Consider the following 19,551-nt stretch of genomic DNA (forward strand, 5'->3'; position numbering starts at 1 on the left):
TCACCCAACTTGGATACGTTTTATCAATTTCGTTAAACGGATAAATGGATAATTGACCCCTATATGTTCATGGATCTATTGAATTAGACGACGTAAGAGTTTCCACGCTCTGCCCTTATCTAATGATAAGCCTAATTTAAAGGAGTCGTGAAGGGTTATGAGAAACACTAAGTACCTATAAGAAAATGTCCATAGTTTTTTTTTATAGAACAGGGGGCAAACGGGCAGGAGGCTCACCTGATGTTAAGTCACACCTCCGCACATGGACACTCTCAATGCCAGAGGACTCGCGAGTGCGTGCCGGCCTTTTAAGAATTGGTACGCTCTTTTCTAAGGACCCTAAGTCGAATTGGTTCGGAAAAACTTCAGTAGGCCGCTGGTTCCACAAAGTTCCTCATAGTAATGAGAAAATTGATTTAAAAAACTATTAAGTAAAATAGATGTGCATAATACGCGTATATGCGAACTAACAATTGAACAATTATTGGAAATTAGTTGTAAATGCAATTCGAACGCAGGCCTTTAGAGTTGAATTTATAACTAACGAAGATAACCCTGCTGACTAGTAAACAAGTGACGTCTTTATTTTGGCAGACAATTAGTCATTTTGATATCTTATACCTTAATTATGCGTGGGTTGGCCTAATGGTTTCGTGCGACTCATCCCTAGTAAATTAGATCCCCGGCTGTGCACCCAATGCTCTTTCGGTCTATGTACGACTCGACAAATAATACGACAGCAGATTGCAAATATGTATTCATATATTACAAGATTATAATCTTGTGCAAAAATTCTATAAGTTGGCCTAGCGGATTCAGCGTGTGACTCTCATCCCTGAGGTCCTAGGTTCGATCCCCGGCTGTGCACCAATCGACTTTCTTTATATGTGTCCATTTAACATTCGCTCAAACGGTGAGGGAAAATATTTTATTTATTAACACTTTCTATTAAGTCTATTAAGAAAAATTAATGATCATGAAACGGATACAGAAATCTAATGCCTAGACCTAGAAGGTTGTAGCGCCACTGGTTTTAATAATAACTTAATTAAAATATGGGAGTTTTTCAACTAAATCTAATTGCACTTTTTTGTCTAAAGTACCATTTCGTCTCTTTTTGTGATTCTGTTTACGCTTTAATGAAAAGAGGTGAGTACTAAAGTTAAAGGGCTGTGTTTTAAAGGTGTATTTGACTTTCTTTCACTTTTCATTGTATACCACACGTTCTGTAAATGCGTACTCATTGCCCTGTGAACCTAGATAAGTAATTCTTTTCAATCGAGACATACATACAATTTACGATGTTTCATGAATTCTATACAAGCAATGTGTGTGTTTCCATAAGCCTCAATAAGCTCACGGAGTACTGGCTGGTTTTACCCCCTTCTGGTCGTTTAAACAAATGATATGAATCCTCTTAAAACAAAAGCTAGTAAAAGTACCCACACTAAGAGTGGGTTGAGTCTATTTCAAGGCATTTTCTTGTTCTTAAATCAGGGAACTAGATAAGTGGGAATAACATTTCGAATCTGAGGTTGCAACTTGAATAACCTACAATTAGAGATTAATGTGTGACTATTGTTATTCAATTATTTTTCAAGCACTAATATTTACAAAACTAAACTTAAACTGACCTAATCTTAGAAATCTTTTACCTCCTTATCCATACTTATCTATCAAATCATTTAAAAAGGAAACTCGATATTAAGTATTGAGTGTGGGAAGCATCTAATAAGTCCTGGTTCGACAGACCTTTGATTCAAGGCAAGGCCAATCAATCGTTTGCTAATTAGTGTAATCCGCTGACCACGTACTGATGCAGTACAAACATTGTATAAAACAGGTAGCCAAAGAACTCACAATATTTTCTTGATTACAAATAAATCTAGTTTGTATAATTATAAAAATTTATATGAAATTTATATGTATTGTATTAATATAATGTAAGTTATACATTACTAACGATGTCGTATTTCATAATTTTTTCATCATTTATAATGAAATACTGTAAACAAGGTACCGCAGGCTAAAGTCACAGATTTTATTAGTCATTTGTTTTATGACCGGTTAATGTAGTTGAAACTAGGTTAACTAGATGGCGCACATATGCAGTCATCATAACGTGCCAGAGCGAGAGGGGTCGCGAACCGTGCGGGAGAGAGCGAGACCACTATATGTTATTTATACGCCTACGCTGTAGATAGAAGCCGCACGCGCACAAAAAAAGTATTCAACAACAGCGCAGGCGCAGCTATATTCACCCACAACTTCACTTCGGTTAACTCCGTCAATCGTCATTTAGTGGTGATCAAAACGTCGATGTGTGTGGTAGTGAAGTTAACTTTTCTAACATAGCATTTCACAAAATAACACTAATCTACTACTAAAGTACAATAACGTATTGACGGTGATAAAAGAAACATTCAACGTGTCTAGTTTTCTGAATAGTATTCAAAATGTGTGATAATACCAATCCATCAACGCAAAGTATAGCGGACTACTTGGCTCAGTTGCTCAAAGACAGGAAGCAACTCGCTGCGTTCCCGAATGTTTTCATGCACATGGAGCGACTTTTAGATGAAGGTAAGTCTTGATCATAGATAACAAACCGCGGAGCTAATGAGTTAATGACCTCCCAAAACATGTTGAATCTAGTACGGTGTGATTTAGTCACCCGGTCGATAAATGAAATGCACATGATATTAAGTTTATTTTTGTCTTCGCTCCGCCGAGTTATGGTCCAGTGAATTTTGTAATGCGATCCTCGTCTCAAAGAGTGAAGTAAAGCAGAACGTCTCTGAATAAGTTGCGGTCAGACGGCGTTGATGTTGAAACATTCAACTTATCGGTTTAGTTATGAAATGTTTATTTGATTCTAATTAGTAGTGAATGTCTCGAAATGAGGGCGCGTAAAGAGAAGGATCGCATGTCCTGTGGGGATAACCTGTTCGTAGGGCCGAGGTACATTCCGCGTAAGTTAATGGAATGTCGCCACATCGCGTAGGTACCGTAGGCGCCGTTTTCAGCCATACGAGATTTGTACGCAACTCAGGCGCACACTTTTGACCGCTATCACCTCGGTATTCGATTTATTACTGGTTGGAATCGCGCGGTGGATTTCTAACACCGCCGACTGATTTGTAGTTACCGACAGTTCTTGTTAAGACTTTGAAAATAGAATTCTAGTTTGAGTTTCGTTTTCAATAATTTAGTAATATTGAGGAAGTTTGCGAGTAACATTGTTATCATTACATGTATTTAAACACCCGTTGATAAGGAAAACAGTAGTTATAGCTTACGTATAATATATATAGTCGTTGTTAGGTTTACAGGTAAGATACATAATATCATAATAAATAAATTACTATGATTTTAATGTTAGTAATTTTTTATGTAACTGGCTGATATTGTATAATTTAAACAACATTTAATATGTGAACATAAATCATACTTCATAATATGTAGACATATTTTGTCTATTCCTATTTAGAATAAAGTTTTTTTCCAACTGGTATTTTCGTTGAAATTATTAAAACTATTGTTTTTTTTTAAATAAAGAAATGCAATTATTCATTCTCTGATAAGTCTCATTATTATGTCTATTGTTACAAGGTTCCATTGATGGAAAAACACGTGATTACCGCTAATAGCTGAATTAACTTGGAATTATTTAAATGATCATCATTGCCTAACACAAAATGACAATTGTAATAAGCATATGCCATTGAATGTCGGACTAAACCTTACAATAGCTAGTTCTGCCTAGTAAAGCTACAGAATAAAAAACTGAAGAAATACTGTTTTTTTATAAAACTGTATTTCTTGCTTGACAATTCGCCAGTGAAATTTAAATGTTGATAAACTAAATCTCCTTTCACGTGTGCGCAAAATAATAACTAATCTTAATATATATAAATTACGTTGTTTGTCCGCTATGGACTCCTAAACTACTGAACCGAGTTCAATCAAATTTGCAAACCGTGTGCGGTGATCTAACTTAAAGGATATGATAGCTTACATCTCAATTTTAAAATTCATTATTTTATTGCAAAATATTTGTTTATTATTTGATAGTTACACTTCTAAAAGATGGCGCTGTGTTGAAAGTACCAACGTTTCACATAAGCTACAATTATTTAATGGCATAACCATCAAAAAAGCATAGTGGTCCCTATGATACTATGTAATATAACAAAAACCTTAGCCACATCAACGCTTGGCCGGTCTGCTAGTCTTATATATTTTAAGTTTTTATATTTAGAGATATTATTTATATGCTACCCGAAGCTAAATTTTAATGTACTCAGTAAATCTACTGTAATCCCAATCAGTATTGACGCACTTGCCATTCTAAAATCATGCAGTCAAGTCACGTCTCACCAGTAAGGCTTGACAGTTGACACCTCCATAGAACATGTCATAATATCGTAACAATTCACACTACTTTGGGACTGAAGGCCTGTGAATGTTTCTTGCTTTACAATCGACTAGTTTTCTATATATGTAACGTTTTTATAGATTGAAATAAGGCTTCATTGACATTGGATTTTGTCAGAGTCAAAAACTTGTCTATGACTCTTTAAAGTATTAAGTACCTTTTAGAACACGATCGCATTATCCCCAGATATTTTAAATGGGTTGTAATTAAATTCTAATTAATCAATAATTTTCTACTAAATTGATCTATTTGCTAAGTGTTTTCAGAATAATTAGGATAAAATATTCAATAGTTATTTAGGAGATAAAGATGTTTCAATAAGGAGCCATTTTGCCTCATGAACTAAAAGGCTTTATTTAATGTTAGAGAACCTGGTATTCTTGTTCTAAATAAAGTATGTTCGCTGGGACTGCCAAAGTACACAGTTTTAGCAAAATATTTGTTATTACCCGAGTGTTCTGAATAGTTTCAGACTGTTTAGCCATAATGATGTCATAAAATTGATATAATGTCGCGAGCTGCTCTCACACTTGTTATATTTACTCGTATTTAAATAAGCCACTTGTGAAACATGCCAGTAGCACGAAGCTAAAATCATTTTGTACGCATGTTTCAATGGTACAAATAGTCAGCTATTTATATTGTAAAGCGTTTAATATTCATTACGTTTAAAATTGCGTCATGATCTATATTGGGCCTAAATGTATTTGGACTTCTTTCTTCTTTGACTGTGTTACTGAGGGTAGAGTTAATGTTAGAAAACTTCCACCATTTTGTTCTTATCTATGGAATGCGCATGAGTGAGGCAGTCACTTTCTTAGCTTTGTGATTTACTTTGAGTTTTTCGTTTTCATTTGCGACTTCCATGTGTAATATCAAAAACACGATGTTTAGGTAGTAAAAGGAATTTGGAGCCTAGTGTACGACTCTCATCCCGATCCCCGGCTGTGCACCAATGGACTTTCTTTCTATGTGCTCATTTAACATTTGCTCTAACGATGATGGAAAACATCGTGAGGAAACCGGCTTGCCTTAGACCCAAAAAGGCGTGTGTCAGGCACAGCATACAGAAATCAGCCCAGACTTAACAAAGTTGTATCGCCACAGATTTTTTATTATGACATGAATATAATGACTTTCATTCAAAAGTGGTTAATCCTTACATAGTTAATAACAAGTAAGTTTATCATTGTTTTATTTTCGTGACCATTTTTTTCAAGTCTTGCAAAAAAATCGATATTTCCAAAATTATTGCATACTTGGTGATTAAATGCACCAGAACGTGACGCCTACGCGATGGGTGAAAACAATAAAAATTTCGTAACATCGCCTTTATGAGTCTCACATTTTATTGTAATTGCGTTAAATTTGCCTGGGCATGCAAGAATACTTGTCATTTACATAACACGAGTTGTTTAACATTTGCCTTAAAAAGGCTTCGAGTCTTTTGATAAGTTCGTGATATGGTTGACTCATAGGCTCCTTGCGAAATTATGCTTTTATAATCTTGATTAATATATTAATATATCGGAATTATTTGTAAGCATGCGCATAATTGTAATTTGATTATTGTTATTAAGCAAATGAAGAAATAAAAAATAATATAAAGAGGAACAAAATACGCGTCACATTTTAGTATTTTAACGGATGGTTATTTCTCATAAACTTTGGATTTGGTAATGTTTTAAACACAAATTATGAATAAGAAAGAACTCGCTCTATTAACACTTATGACCTTTAGAAACGAGCCATTTTTTGACACACATACAAATTATTAATATTCAAATATTTAATAATAAAATCTTGATCCTTTTCACAATTATTTTACGAACAATAACGTCTTGAATGTATTTGTATGTTATGTTTAGTAAATAAGTTATATTAATATACAAAACACTATAGATATTCATTTACTGTGGTCATATTTTGAAACTTTGCCAAATGTAAAACCGTCTGCTCCGGTTGCGGTGTATTATGGAGTATCCACGGAATGGATAAATAAGAGGGAAGGAAATTTTTTCGTTGAATCACAAACTAGCTGTACACCATGGTTTGATACGTGCTATTCAATGAAAGCATAGTGTTATAAAGCCATGCTCGATTTAGACTACCCAAAACAAAAGCAATTATTCAATTTAAATTATGATAAGCGCAAACTAAGCAAGGTCTTGTTTGGTTAAAAGGACTGGTGTCAGGAAGCTTTATAGTGTTTAAAAATTCAAAAAGATTCCGTGGATTATTGATTTAAATAATGTATCAATACAACTTAAAATGTTAAATGGCGGCGAAAGAATGATTGGTTCTTGTTCAAGATGTTGGGTATTTTCGTAGTTACATTATAAGAACTAAGTAAAACGTAACAAAGTAACGTAAACTAAGTAAAATGTTTTTTAAGTAATTAAACAATTGAAAATCTAGAACAGCGTTACATATTTATGCATATTTGTTTATACTCTATGTGTCGATAGGTTGATACAAATACAATAACTGTCGTAAAATAACAATCTCCGAACAATGTAAACACAAATCAATCATTCAAAACAGTTTACATGATAAAATATGACATAGATTGTCCAATTTAGATAATACATCAATGGACAATATACTTGATATTAGCAAAAGTGAGCATACCAGATTTACTGATAATTTTTATCGTTACACGCACTTGGCTACAGATTAAGCACTGATAACGAACGGAGTTTAATAGCCTTTTACATGTTCATCAGCAAAGATTACTTCACTATTTCAAAGCTAAGTATTGATAAGTATTGTGTAACTTGCTGTTTAAAATTAAATCAGGCTCAATGATTATAATTATCGTGTGTAGGCGCCTAACCCTGGCGTAAAGCAACTTTGCTGGTTTATTATAAGGTTGTTTTGTTAGATGTTAGCGCCCACAACGATGACCAAATGAGGGTAGTCGTGGGCAGCGTGGAGGTGTGGAAGCCAAGGCTGTTCCAGTCGTTTTTCAACACGTAATATGTGGGTAGATTAGTAATAACTAATTATGAATTAAAATTATTGTTTTGATCTCTTTGAATCTGATGTTGGTCTTTGGTCTTTGACACAGTAATTTTTGAAGTTATACTTCATTAGGCGCGTTATGAAAAATTGATGAGAGTGAAATTTTACGATGCGCGCGCACCGTGACACAAAATTAACAGAATGAAGTTGCCCACGGAATTGGACATAATTTAAAAACAACATTCGAATAATAATAGAATTTATTTTACACTTAATGTAAGAGAATAATAATAAATATTTATTTATTTAATTTTTCAAATGTAAACTGAACTTTATTGACCATAATGACTCCTTTTCCAGTCTTTGATTATTTAATTGTAATTAATTATTTGCATGCAATCAAAAACTATTTTTAATAATGCCAAAGAAGTATTAACTTCTTACGCACGTACATAAGTACACGCACCCTTTTTTTAACAAAATTCATATAGGATCGTAAATAAAAAAAGTATACTTCTTAATTTTTAACAAATAATATCAAATAATGAAATTAACTTTGTTCACACTTATATTTAAAACATATAGCGGCTTTAGTCAGTCGACTGTTTGTGATCCTTGATCTAGATTAAATCTGATATTTCATAATAAAAACATGCATTCAGTTTAATGTATGTTTTGATTCGAGTTTTTGCACCCAAAGCAATTATTTATTTTGTCATGCAAGCTATACAGCTAAGAAGAATATTTTCTAGCGATTCATTATCATCTCGACCTCGATAAGGCTGCTGTATCATAGAAAACTGGTTCAGGCAACAATTCTTCGTCCGTTCCCACGAAGCCAAGTAGTTGTATATCAGTGGTAAATCTACGACGTGAACATTTTTAACGAGATCGATTTCTTGGATCAAAGTCCACGCAAGAAAATGCATACAATATAAGTTTCGGCGCCAGAACTGTGACTTGAATGGGTCACCTAGATAGCTCTAGAATGATTCTAAGAAATATGTATAGTATTTCGATCAAGGACAAATCTAAACGGCTATACATTGCCGAAGTTATGGGCACAACCGCCTCCTAATTTAGAAGAGATTTATTTGTAAAGCCTAAATTGAATGCAAAAATCTTAGTAATGTAAACGAAAGTTGATTGCCAGTCGTACTTGAACGCCCAAAGAATGTACGGAAGGGTCGCGTGGGCAGAACTTTGAAATGAAAACCGACTTCAGAACGACAAAAACCAGTCTAGTGGGTGTGACAGGGCCTACGCAGAGACTGCGTTTACGCACTTAGGTGCCGTAATATTTGGTCACCTACACAGCTTTTACCGTCCATTGTTCTCCAAATTGACTTTTTTATTTAGATTTCATCTTGACTTATTAATTCCCGGGCTTTTTATGCCAATGGTTTAGCAACGAATTCACCATCTGGTATTCTTTAAAGGTTATTTTATCTCGCATTTAAGGACCTTGGCTGTAATACTTTTTTAGACGGCTTATTGGTCTAGTCCAGAATCCATGGGTCCCGGGTTCGATCCCCGGCTGAGACAAGACATCGATGTGATGAGCATTCAGTGTTGTGCTTAGGTCTTGGGTGTTTAAATATGTATTGATATGTCTATCTATCTATAATATGTATGTATATCCGTTGCCTAGTACCCATAACACAAGCTTCACCAGCTTAGCATGGGACTAGGTCTATTGGTGTGAATTGTCCAATAATATTATTATATTATTATTATTAATACTAATTATAATTACTTAGGGACTACAAAACTATATGTAATTGTTATTTTACTTAAAACATAATCACGTTATAATTAAAGCTAATTAATTACAAAACTCAAAAGTAATAAGTCCATTATCTATATTAATTGATATAAAGATGAAAACACAAAGAAAATATGAGACAAAACTCAAACATTCACCTAGATCATACGCAGTAATATTACATGTTCTTTTTTTAAATATTTAAAAAAAGAACAAGTCCCGGCTCAAGTCGGCGGATGAAAAGCAACGGAAGTTCTCTTTATCTGCATCGCAAGCAATCATGGGTGCGTTCAGCGGACGTCCCGAGGTTGGCAAGAAGGACATAAAGAAACCGTGACAAAGATTATTTTAGCAAACTTTATTTTCCGCTTTAAAGTTTTTTTTTTAAATAATAAAAAAAACCTTTAAAGCTGAAAATAACGTCTAGTATGACAATGTACAGTTAATGTACTTAACAACGTACATAATTTCTATATCTTAGTAATCATTGCAGTTAAAATTGTATAGAAGGGTTTTATAACATCGTTGTTTGAATAAGTAATTAACAATTAACGTCATAGTCGTAGAATAGTGACGGATCTGACAAATAGTTAACTTTACAGGGCAGCCATTTCAAAATAATATAATCGTGTTAGTTTTTGTCATAATTATTTTAGTTTATATTCTGTGATTATGAAAATTGCCATACAAGCAAACAAAAGGGTTTGGTTTGCAACAAAATAAAAAATAAAAAATAAAACATTAAATTACACAGTTGTCAATCACATGTTTCTATCGCATCCGTCACTTTACCGACTGATTAATTTGAAATTTAAAACACATGGGAATTTTTTTAATGTAGCCGTAATATTTAGTCAATGTAGTATCCACATATGATAAAAAGTGGATTTTGGATTTTTTTTCAAATCCGAATTTTTTTTACGATCATGACTTATTTAATAATAATAATTAAGCCTCATTTATTCCTTGAAAAATTTACAAAATAAAATTTACAAAAAGTTACAAAATATACACACACACATAAAATACTTACATATATATACATACATCATATATATACATACATCATATATATACATACATCATATATATATTCGGTTTTTTCAAGGACCTCTTATTGAGTATAGGCCTCCTCCAATTGACTCCATCTCTCTCTGTTTTGAGCATTTTCCTCCCAATCCTCTCCACCAACTTTCTTAAGCTCGCATGACTTATTTATAGTTTTATAAATCATAAAATTGGTATTTGGGAAGTCATAACTTTTGTTTAAGCGGTATTTGGGTCATAATTATGTTTAAATGAAATGAAATGTCGTTGAAATGACACAACCGTTCCAATATTTGCGTCTTAATTTCAAGGCGTTTATGTAAATATTACAGTAAGACCGGAGTCGAATAATCAATCCAGTTAATTCATCGAGATATCTGATAAACATACCAAAATAATTATGTATTTATTACTACATATATATAATTGCATAAGAGCAGTGTTGGCCTAGTGGTTTCAGCGTGCGACTCTCATGCCTGAGGTCTTAGGTTAGATTCCCGGCTGTGTTGTGAAGGAAAACATCGTGAGGACACCGACATGTCTTAGACTCAAAAAGTCGACGGCGAGTTTCAGGCACTGGAGGCTGATCACCTACTTGCATTTTAGATTTAAAAATGATGATGAAACAGATTCAGAAATCTGAGGCCAAGACCTAAAGAGGTTGTAGCGCCACTAATTTATTTTTTAATTTTTTTATATAATTGCATAACCCATCTGGACAAAGAGTATCTGCAGTAGATCAGTTTAAGCTAATGAAAATATTTTAAAAATCAAAACTAAGATTTTGTATGTACATTTTTCTCATCGTTCACCTTTCTATAATAATCGCTTAAGTAGCCCACTTGAAGTTTGGGTATTGTATTGAAAGTTTAAACTCTAAAGCTTTTTTATTAAAAGGCGCTACAACTTTTTAGGGATCAGATTTGTCTATGTTTCATGATAATTTCTAATAGACAAGTAAGTCATCAGCCTTCTATGCCTGACACACGCCGTCGACTTCTTTTGGTCTAAGGACGTTTTCCTACACTGTACGAGCTGTTACATGCGCACATGGAAGTCCATTGGTGCATTGGTGTTCGAACCTCAGGGACGCACGCTGAAGACTAAGCCCCATTGTAGTTGTAAGAATTCAAAAACGAATTCTACGTCTTCAATCGCCTTAAGGCCACCACAAGGGAGCACAGAGGCGCGCCGACCCGTAATAACAATTACTTAGTTATATATATAAAACATTAAATTAATGTAATTTTATATAAAAAAAAAAATCTGAAATGGATTACTTGGCTTGTGATAAAATATATCGTGTAAATTTCAAAATCACGTTCTATATATATATAGAACATGATTTTGAAATTTACATTTTCGTCATAAAATGAATTCAAAGTGTCAAAAATTGGCTATGTTTGGATTTTTTTTCTATCGAGCCAAGTTATTTAAATCGTATCTTTAAAATGGTATATCTTTCAAAATGGATACATAAACCACTCAACTCCACCATATATTATTTCCATTCGCCCTACTTTAAGAAACGATGTCAAAAAATGGAAAGAAACTATGTACATTTTTGGAGTTTGGCGACCGGATAGGTCCTTAATGTCAAGAATTTAGTTTAAATAAAGCCGTGCATTGGTATTTCTGATATAAACAGTGTTTGACCTAAATAGAACAATGGAAATCTCCGAAAATGTTTAAATTCGTGTTGGTACATAGAGATAATTTTTCGTCTGCAACCTTCGTGTGACATGGGTTAAGTTACATGTAAGTACTTAAAGCATTGTGTTGCCATACAATAGAAATAATGTTCTTTTCAAGATCGCGATGCAGTTTTGTTAAACTGTTTTTTGTTTTTAGTACGATATAAACACAACGCTTTACTCTAATGAGTGAACATACGCTAGCAACATCTATCTATATATTTTTGAAGTTATACTTCTTTTGGCGCGTTAGGAAAATGATGAGAGTAAAATTTTACGTGCACTCAGTCACCCTGACAACATTTTAGTTTTTTGTGTTATTTAAATAAACTTTATTTAACTAGATAATGCGTTATAATAAAACGTATAATGTATATTTTTTCTATTGTTAGTGTAGTTTTTTCTACAAACGTAGAATACATTTTTGAAAATATTTTTAACTTGTTACGCCAAAGAAGTATAACTTCTAACGCGTGTACATAAGTACACACACGTTTTTTTTAAACGGTTTTATTTAGCTCACCCCGTTTGTTTTATTTATTCTTGGGTCAAATTTAGTAATTCAAATTTCACCCTCTTCCTGTCAACCGATTAATCTGAAATTTTGTATACACTTTGGATTTTGGTGACAATACAATAAACTAAATAAATAAAATAAAAATAAATAAATATTATATATATATAACATTATATTAAAAACTGTATCTATTTTATTAATTAAATATATATTATAGAATTGATTTATTTATATAAACTAACGGGCAAGGAACCTTGCAATAATGAAGCACTAAATGAATTAAACAGAATGCGAAATAAAAACTAAAAACTAGAAAATAAAAATAGGTAAAAAAACTTTTTAAGTTAAACGGTTTTATGTTAAACATACATTGCAATGTTTAAGATAAATGTACTAAAAACCAAAAAATAATAAAATAGATACAGTCGTGGGAATTATAAACATATGCATAGACTAGACTAAAATAAAACCGTAGGGCACGTCAATTGTCTACAATCGTTGATTAAAATGTTTGTTTTGTAATGTTACACTATAATTAGGCAGTTGTTCAACCGACAACGATGGACGTGTGATAAGTAGGGCTAAAATGTGGAAACAAGCTAGCAAGCTCGATTATAGGCGAGTTTTAGGGTTTCATAGTGGTGAGCGAGTAGTACTTTTATCATATTATGTTTTGTCGATTAAAGACAAACTACGAGCAGTGAAACGATTCCTTCCAGCCAGCAGTGTGAATGTCCAACGATAAACTAGTTGAAACAACTCTTTTATTTACATGGAGTGTATAACTATTGGAATTTCCATGAGCAAGAAAATAGTAAGTAATTTCCTGACCGTCTGCGGGCCAACTGCCTATTTTAATGACGAATTAAACGATTCTTTTATCGCACATTAAGTCGATAATTTGTAGACAATTGACGTGCCCCATGGTTTTATTTTAGTCTAGTCTATGCATATGTTTATAATTCCCACGACTGTATCTATTTTATTATTTTTTGGTTTTTAGTACATTTATCTTAAACATTGCAATGTATGTTTAACATAAAACCGTTTAACTTAAAAAGTTTTTTTACCTATTTTTTTAATATAGGTCGGATAACACCTTACATACAGACCCCGGTACCAACCGAACCTTTACTTTAGCTTAAGTATTTGCCCAAGCTTAGAAATTTTTTATATCTAGAATTATTGTTAAGCGAAAGAGTCCCATTTATAGTAGATATTGTGTCGAGTACAAATCTATATTAAAACTTACATTTCTTAAACAAATACATTTTTGAGAGAACCAAAAAAACTTAAAATCCTTCCACAAAATTGTACGTAAACTATCCACGTTATTTTAGTTTTGCCTACAAATCATTGTCATTATTTTCTTCCAAAGAGTAGTATTTATCTCAAAAAATAACGCTTAAACGGTCAAATTGTAATGGTTCAAAAAAAAGTCCTGTTACTCATAGACAATTTATCTGCTTTCCATAATAAATAAAATAGCCGTATAAACCTAATACAAAAATTTACCTGTCAAATTGTTTTAGTACTGAAAAGGTTTCGTTTGATTGTGATTGGTTAAACGCAAGACGCAACGTTGCACTGTGATTGGTCAAATGAACGCAATACCTTGTCGCATGTCAACGCGTATTCGAGATACTGTGAAGCGCTGACGTCGCGTCGTTTTATATTTTACTTTCCAAGCCCATTGATTGGTCCCCATTCGTGATTCGTTCGTACTTCAGAATAACATAAAATGTATTGACAGCTTATGACCTATTTCACTAGTTAATTTATAACAGTGTCATTAATAGAAATTGCTTGATTATTGTGCATTGTGCTATTTGGCCTTCACGCGATACACTCCTGCGCATATAACCTGTTATGTTTACGCGAATATTAATGATTTATTTTTAATCATAGATTATGCTAATCGGTGCTAGATCTTGTTATTATGCTAAATACTTCTTGTTATTTTTGTATCGAACAATTATGTTGAATTTTTTATAGGACTTTTAATATTGACACAAGTGGTTATATATACATGAATAAATTGAATATAAGTACACGTACAATATCATTATTCGAACTTCATACACAATCATTGTAAAATAAAAGGCTCTACAACATTTTAGGTCCTGGCTTCAGATTTGTATATGTTTCGTGATCATTTCCTTTTGTAATAGACAGGTAGGCGATCAGCCTTCTGTGCCTAACACAGTCGACTTTTTAAGTCTAAGGGAAGTCGATTTGCTCACGATGTGTCAATTAGTGCACAGCCGGGGTTTGAACCTACAACAGGGATGAGAGACGCACGCTGACGCCACGATCTGCTCTAGAACATAATCTTTGTATAGAATAAGTCGGTCTCCTAAATCTGTACGCTTATGGTACAGATTCACAGTCGATACTAGCGCTAAGTATGGATGTCTCATGTCCTGTCAACTAGAAATAAGATAGAATTTGATTTAAAAACGCCTAACGCGTATTACATTGTCTAGAAACTAGAAAGCTCCACGTGCTTTTGAAGTCTGTAAACCTGTAAAAATTATAAAAATAAATTCATTACAACTTAATACCCCATTAAAATTCCTATTTTAAAAACGTTCCAGAGAGCATTCGATCATGCCATACTCTCGGGTAATTAATGGTGACTTAAAAATAAATATGTCAACGACCTCACCCGTGTCGAGCTTTCTTTCGCTACACTTCCGGCTTGTGAAAATCAAAACAGTCCGATTATAAATGTGATACGTCTAGTTTTTCAACTTTCTCTACGAGATAAAAAGTATTCGGTGACAAAAACATGGCACTCACGCAGCAGCTAATAGGCATAGTTTTATTTATAAGAATGTTATTTTAAATAATCTTTGTATGCAAGAAAGTATAAGAAACTTTTTTATATGGATTTTTCAAAAAAATTACCAAAAATAAACTTATTCTTAAACTGAAATGAGAGATAGTGTTTAGTGGTTAAGCGTATAACCCGGAGTTCCTAGTTCGATTTCCAATAATTCATGCTCAGCGTAATTATTGAAGAGGCATTAAAAATTATTATAAAATATCACTTTAACAATTTAAAATATACAACCTTTATTTGGTTCACACACTCAGTTAAATGCTGATCATTACAGTTATAACGATCAATCAGAAATCAATTTAAGCCTCGATTTTAGGATACGATTTTCATAACCTATTCGAATTCAATGATCAAACCAAACGTTACTAATAGGTAACCAAACAGTTAAATGTTGAAAGTGCCTCTGTTGCAAAACATGTGTGGGATGCAGCGGCGCCGGTATTGGTGCCAGAGTTTACCTCACCACAGTTGAGATAGCCTTACACACTCAAGACGCACTGAGTACAATAATGGGAATGTCTCTTTAAAAAATTGATTCTAGGAGTTACACAATAATATTAAATATTTCTACAATCTAAGCAACTACTATAATATTATTCAAAGGCACGTCATAGCTGCGATTTAACTTTGACATCTGCCAAAATTATGCTGCTATTTGCGCTTAAACTAAGTCTAAGAAACTAATTAAGGATAGAAGAGGATTAGGAATAAATTAAAACTTAACTCATAATCTCATAGTTTAGAAGTAAATACTCACTAAATAAAACATTCATAAACATTGTAATTTGGTGCAAACACTGAGATTAGATAAAATTATATTGTTCATGTAAGCAATCTAAATAAGCATATTTTATTTTGTCCATAATTTTACCATTGACAACTTTGTAGGCGACTAGTATTCTTTTCAATTCACTTCAGATAATTGAAACTATTTCTACAACCAAGGAGAATAATTAAGTAATACAAATTACATTCTAAAACAATTATGATATTTTTAATCTAATTAAGTGTATTTTCCATAAATTTTGACAGGATTGCAATTTTGAATGGTTCTATGTTCTGTGGAAGTGTATAGTGTCCCATTCATTTCGCATTAGGCAATTTGGTGAACCAATGTTTACCGATTCATTCATGCCTACGTGCAACTTAATATGTTACTTTGACATGAAGGCTTACTTTGTAATTGTTTTTAGACATTACGTCATTGGTTACCATTTTCCTGAGGCTTCGCAGACCTCGCATACCATTTGGTTTCTAATACTAGTACATTTTTTTTTTTTTATTTATTTATTTCATATCATTATTCTATCTTTACAGTAATTACTTATTCGATAGAACGACACAATATTTATACCCACACCAATTAACCTAGATAAAAAAACATTTAAAAAAATATATTTATATACCTAAATCTTATAACTAATAATTTAGGAAGCAACTCTTGTGAACTCAGCCAGTGTACGAACAAATAGGTCTACCTTAACAGAAATTCTATTTATTATATGTATTGCTCGCGTGAGTGGTGCTTCGCTAACCAAGTACATACATATATATATATATATATATATATATATATATTAATGGAAAGATCTTTTAATTAATGTAGCTGTTACCACGCTGTGTAGAAACTTATTGTGTTTTTTATTAATGCAGGGAGAAATATCATTATATATTTTATTTATTTATATATTTTATACTTATATTATCTAATTTAATTCCATTCGGTACTAAATATCTTATAGTAAGTGGAAAATATAATCTTGGTGCATTATTCTATTAACATTTATTTATTTAATTGTATCTAGCGACCTTGTCTTAAAATTAAAATAAAACAAATAGTCAAAACTGTCGCTGGTGCAAACATATTTTAAGTAAACTTAGAAACGTGTTTATTGTTGAGGCTATAATTTATCTTATTCCATTAATTTAAAGTTCAAATTTAAAATAAATATATACTTATATTTTTTGAATAAACTTGTATGCTAGCAACACTAAAGATACATCTTATTCTAGACCAAAATATGTGACTCATCGGAATGAAGTTAGCAATTTGTCATTAGCTAGTCGGATAACTATCTCCCTCTCTCTTCCTATTTATCGTATCTTCATCTCCTTCCTACAATAACCTATTGGCTCGCCCACGACGCGACATCATGTGTTAATTTAATTATTTCTACTTACATGAGCAAATATGTAATTAACAGTACTTTCGTGTTCGTTTAGCACTGAATCAAAACTTATTTTAGATCATTGCTATATAAAGAAATAAACTGCACAATCTTGAGATGGTGCGTTCTCCTAGCTGCATAATGAAATTCAGTTATTTGAACAATCAAGATCGTTGCTTCGATAACAAAACCTGCGATGATAAAAAGCCGTGATTCATTACCGGCCTTAAACCGAATAAAATCGACTTGTGATACGGACGCAGCGGTCTATTCCACGCTCAGAAGTAAATTTTTTTATACGAAATTAAATGTAAATCTAAAAACGAAAATGACGCTTGTAAGAAAACTAGATGTAGATCTGGAGTGTTGCCAACATACATAATTAGGCGATTTATATTGCACATTTTGCGAATATCGCGCTTATAAATTAGCTATATTAATAATTCTAAAAAGGTTTTACTAAAATCTTGGATTATCTTTACATTACTGTGTTTGCTTTGGACTTCAAAAAACGTTTCAAGCATAAATATCAAGGGTAAATTTTAAAAGTTAATCTTTTGTTAAACTAGCAAAAGTAGTGTTGGTCTAGTGGCTTTTTTTTATGATACTCGCTTGTACGGTGAAGGAAAACATCGTGAGGGAACCGGCAAGCTTTACACGAGTGTCAGAGATGCCTATTATATTTTATATCATAAATCTAATACAGAAGACTGAGTCCAAGATCAGGGGTTGTAGCCACAGGTTTTATTTATTCAGGTACACCCGCGTGAAGTTCATATCTAATATCTGCTTCAAAAAGAAGTTAATAAACTGACTGATTTTTGACGTATTTCCTAAGTTAATTATTATTACAATTATTTAATTAGTACATTTAAATAAAGCGTCTGTAACGGACATAAAACAAATTGTCAATAAACAAAAACAGTTTCGTTCAAATCTCATTACAGCGATCAATATTAATAATCTAAGAAAAAGCTTGCCAGTTATATCGCCCGCATTTTTATTATCGACCACTCCTGCATTATTTGATAACTGTACGGGTCCTATTGTTAGCGATAACCCCTCAAATTACCGCTAAGCAATTAGCAATTACTTCATTGACTTTAAAATTGCTTATTATTCGTGCGAATTTGGTGTTTAATGATTTTTAAACGGTTTTTAAGTTCTCGATATAAAGGGTGGGGCTGAAAATATTATGAGTAGAGAAGTAAAAATATTGTGAGAATTATATTTTTTTGATTTAACTAAATTAACAGATGAGTTTTATTATCTGTTTAGTGAAATACTTATTCTTTAGCTTATTTTTCCTTATTAATATCTTATGTTTATTTTTATTACGTGTTTGAAATTTTAATTGGATATGTGCATCCTAGTTGATTTAGGGTCAGCTGTTAGGGGGTCGTCCAAGTATTATGTAAGCAGGGTAAAGGGGAGGGGTGTCTTTGATTTTCTTATTTGGTGATTACGTCAACAGTAATTATTTACTTTTTTACACATATTACCCACACATTGTCTATGCTTGAAAACGAAGTACATTTTCGAGGATTCTTACAAAAAACTAATGCGTTTATGTACTATTATTTTTGATAGCTTTGCTTACTTTTGCTGACAAGAGTGGGGGGGGGGGGGGAATGCAGTTAATCTGCTTACGTAATAAGTAAATGGCCCCTAGAACAAGATTGTTTTTTTTCTTCAAATAAATAATAAAAAGTATTCCTTGATAAATATACCTTAGTAAGTCAAGTTTATCTATTATTTATTAATTTAGATTGAATGGATTGAAAATTGTAAAAACAGATTTATTGAAGTCGTTAAAAAACTGATTGTATTTTACGGTCATGGAGTGAATCCTTGTGTAGCATAACAAACGAGGGTTGCCTGGGACCGGAACTACGATCATGGGCTCTGTCTGGACGCGGAATAAATTTAACGCAAAACGTATTCACAGATCCCACGGTCGCACTCTTGATTCTTATTACGTATTTTTAAGCCAAAAATATTCGATAAAACCCCTTAATTTATATATTTACAAGGTTTCTGCTAATAAATGATATATATTTCATCCCGTGGTTTGGATAGTAAACAACACCCTCACATTTTACTTCAAGAGTTT

General features: G+C 32.6%; 1 protein-coding gene across 6 annotated transcripts in view; it reads left to right on the top strand.

Annotated features, from left to right (window-relative positions):
- The first annotated feature begins 2,259 nt into the window (after positions 1–2,259).
- LOC125060161 (protein held out wings) overlaps positions 2,260–19,551 on the top strand; it is a 70,768-nt gene continuing 53,476 nt past the window's right edge. For 3 of the 6 annotated variants that reach the window (XM_047664930.1, XM_047664931.1, XM_047664929.1), the window contains exon 1: positions 2,262–2,583. In XM_047664930.1, the coding sequence (XP_047520886.1) occupies positions 2,457–2,583 (127 nt within the window). In that variant the 5' untranslated portion in view covers positions 2,262–2,456. Of the gene's footprint in view, positions 2,584–19,551 lie in introns of all 6 variants that reach the window. The other 3 variants (XM_047664926.1, XM_047664928.1, XM_047664927.1) reach the window with 2 other exon arrangements.

This window comes from Pieris napi, chromosome 21 (genome assembly GCF_905475465.1).
Source record: "Pieris napi chromosome 21, ilPieNapi1.2, whole genome shotgun sequence".
Classification (NCBI taxonomy): domain Eukaryota; kingdom Metazoa; phylum Arthropoda; class Insecta; order Lepidoptera; family Pieridae; genus Pieris; species Pieris napi.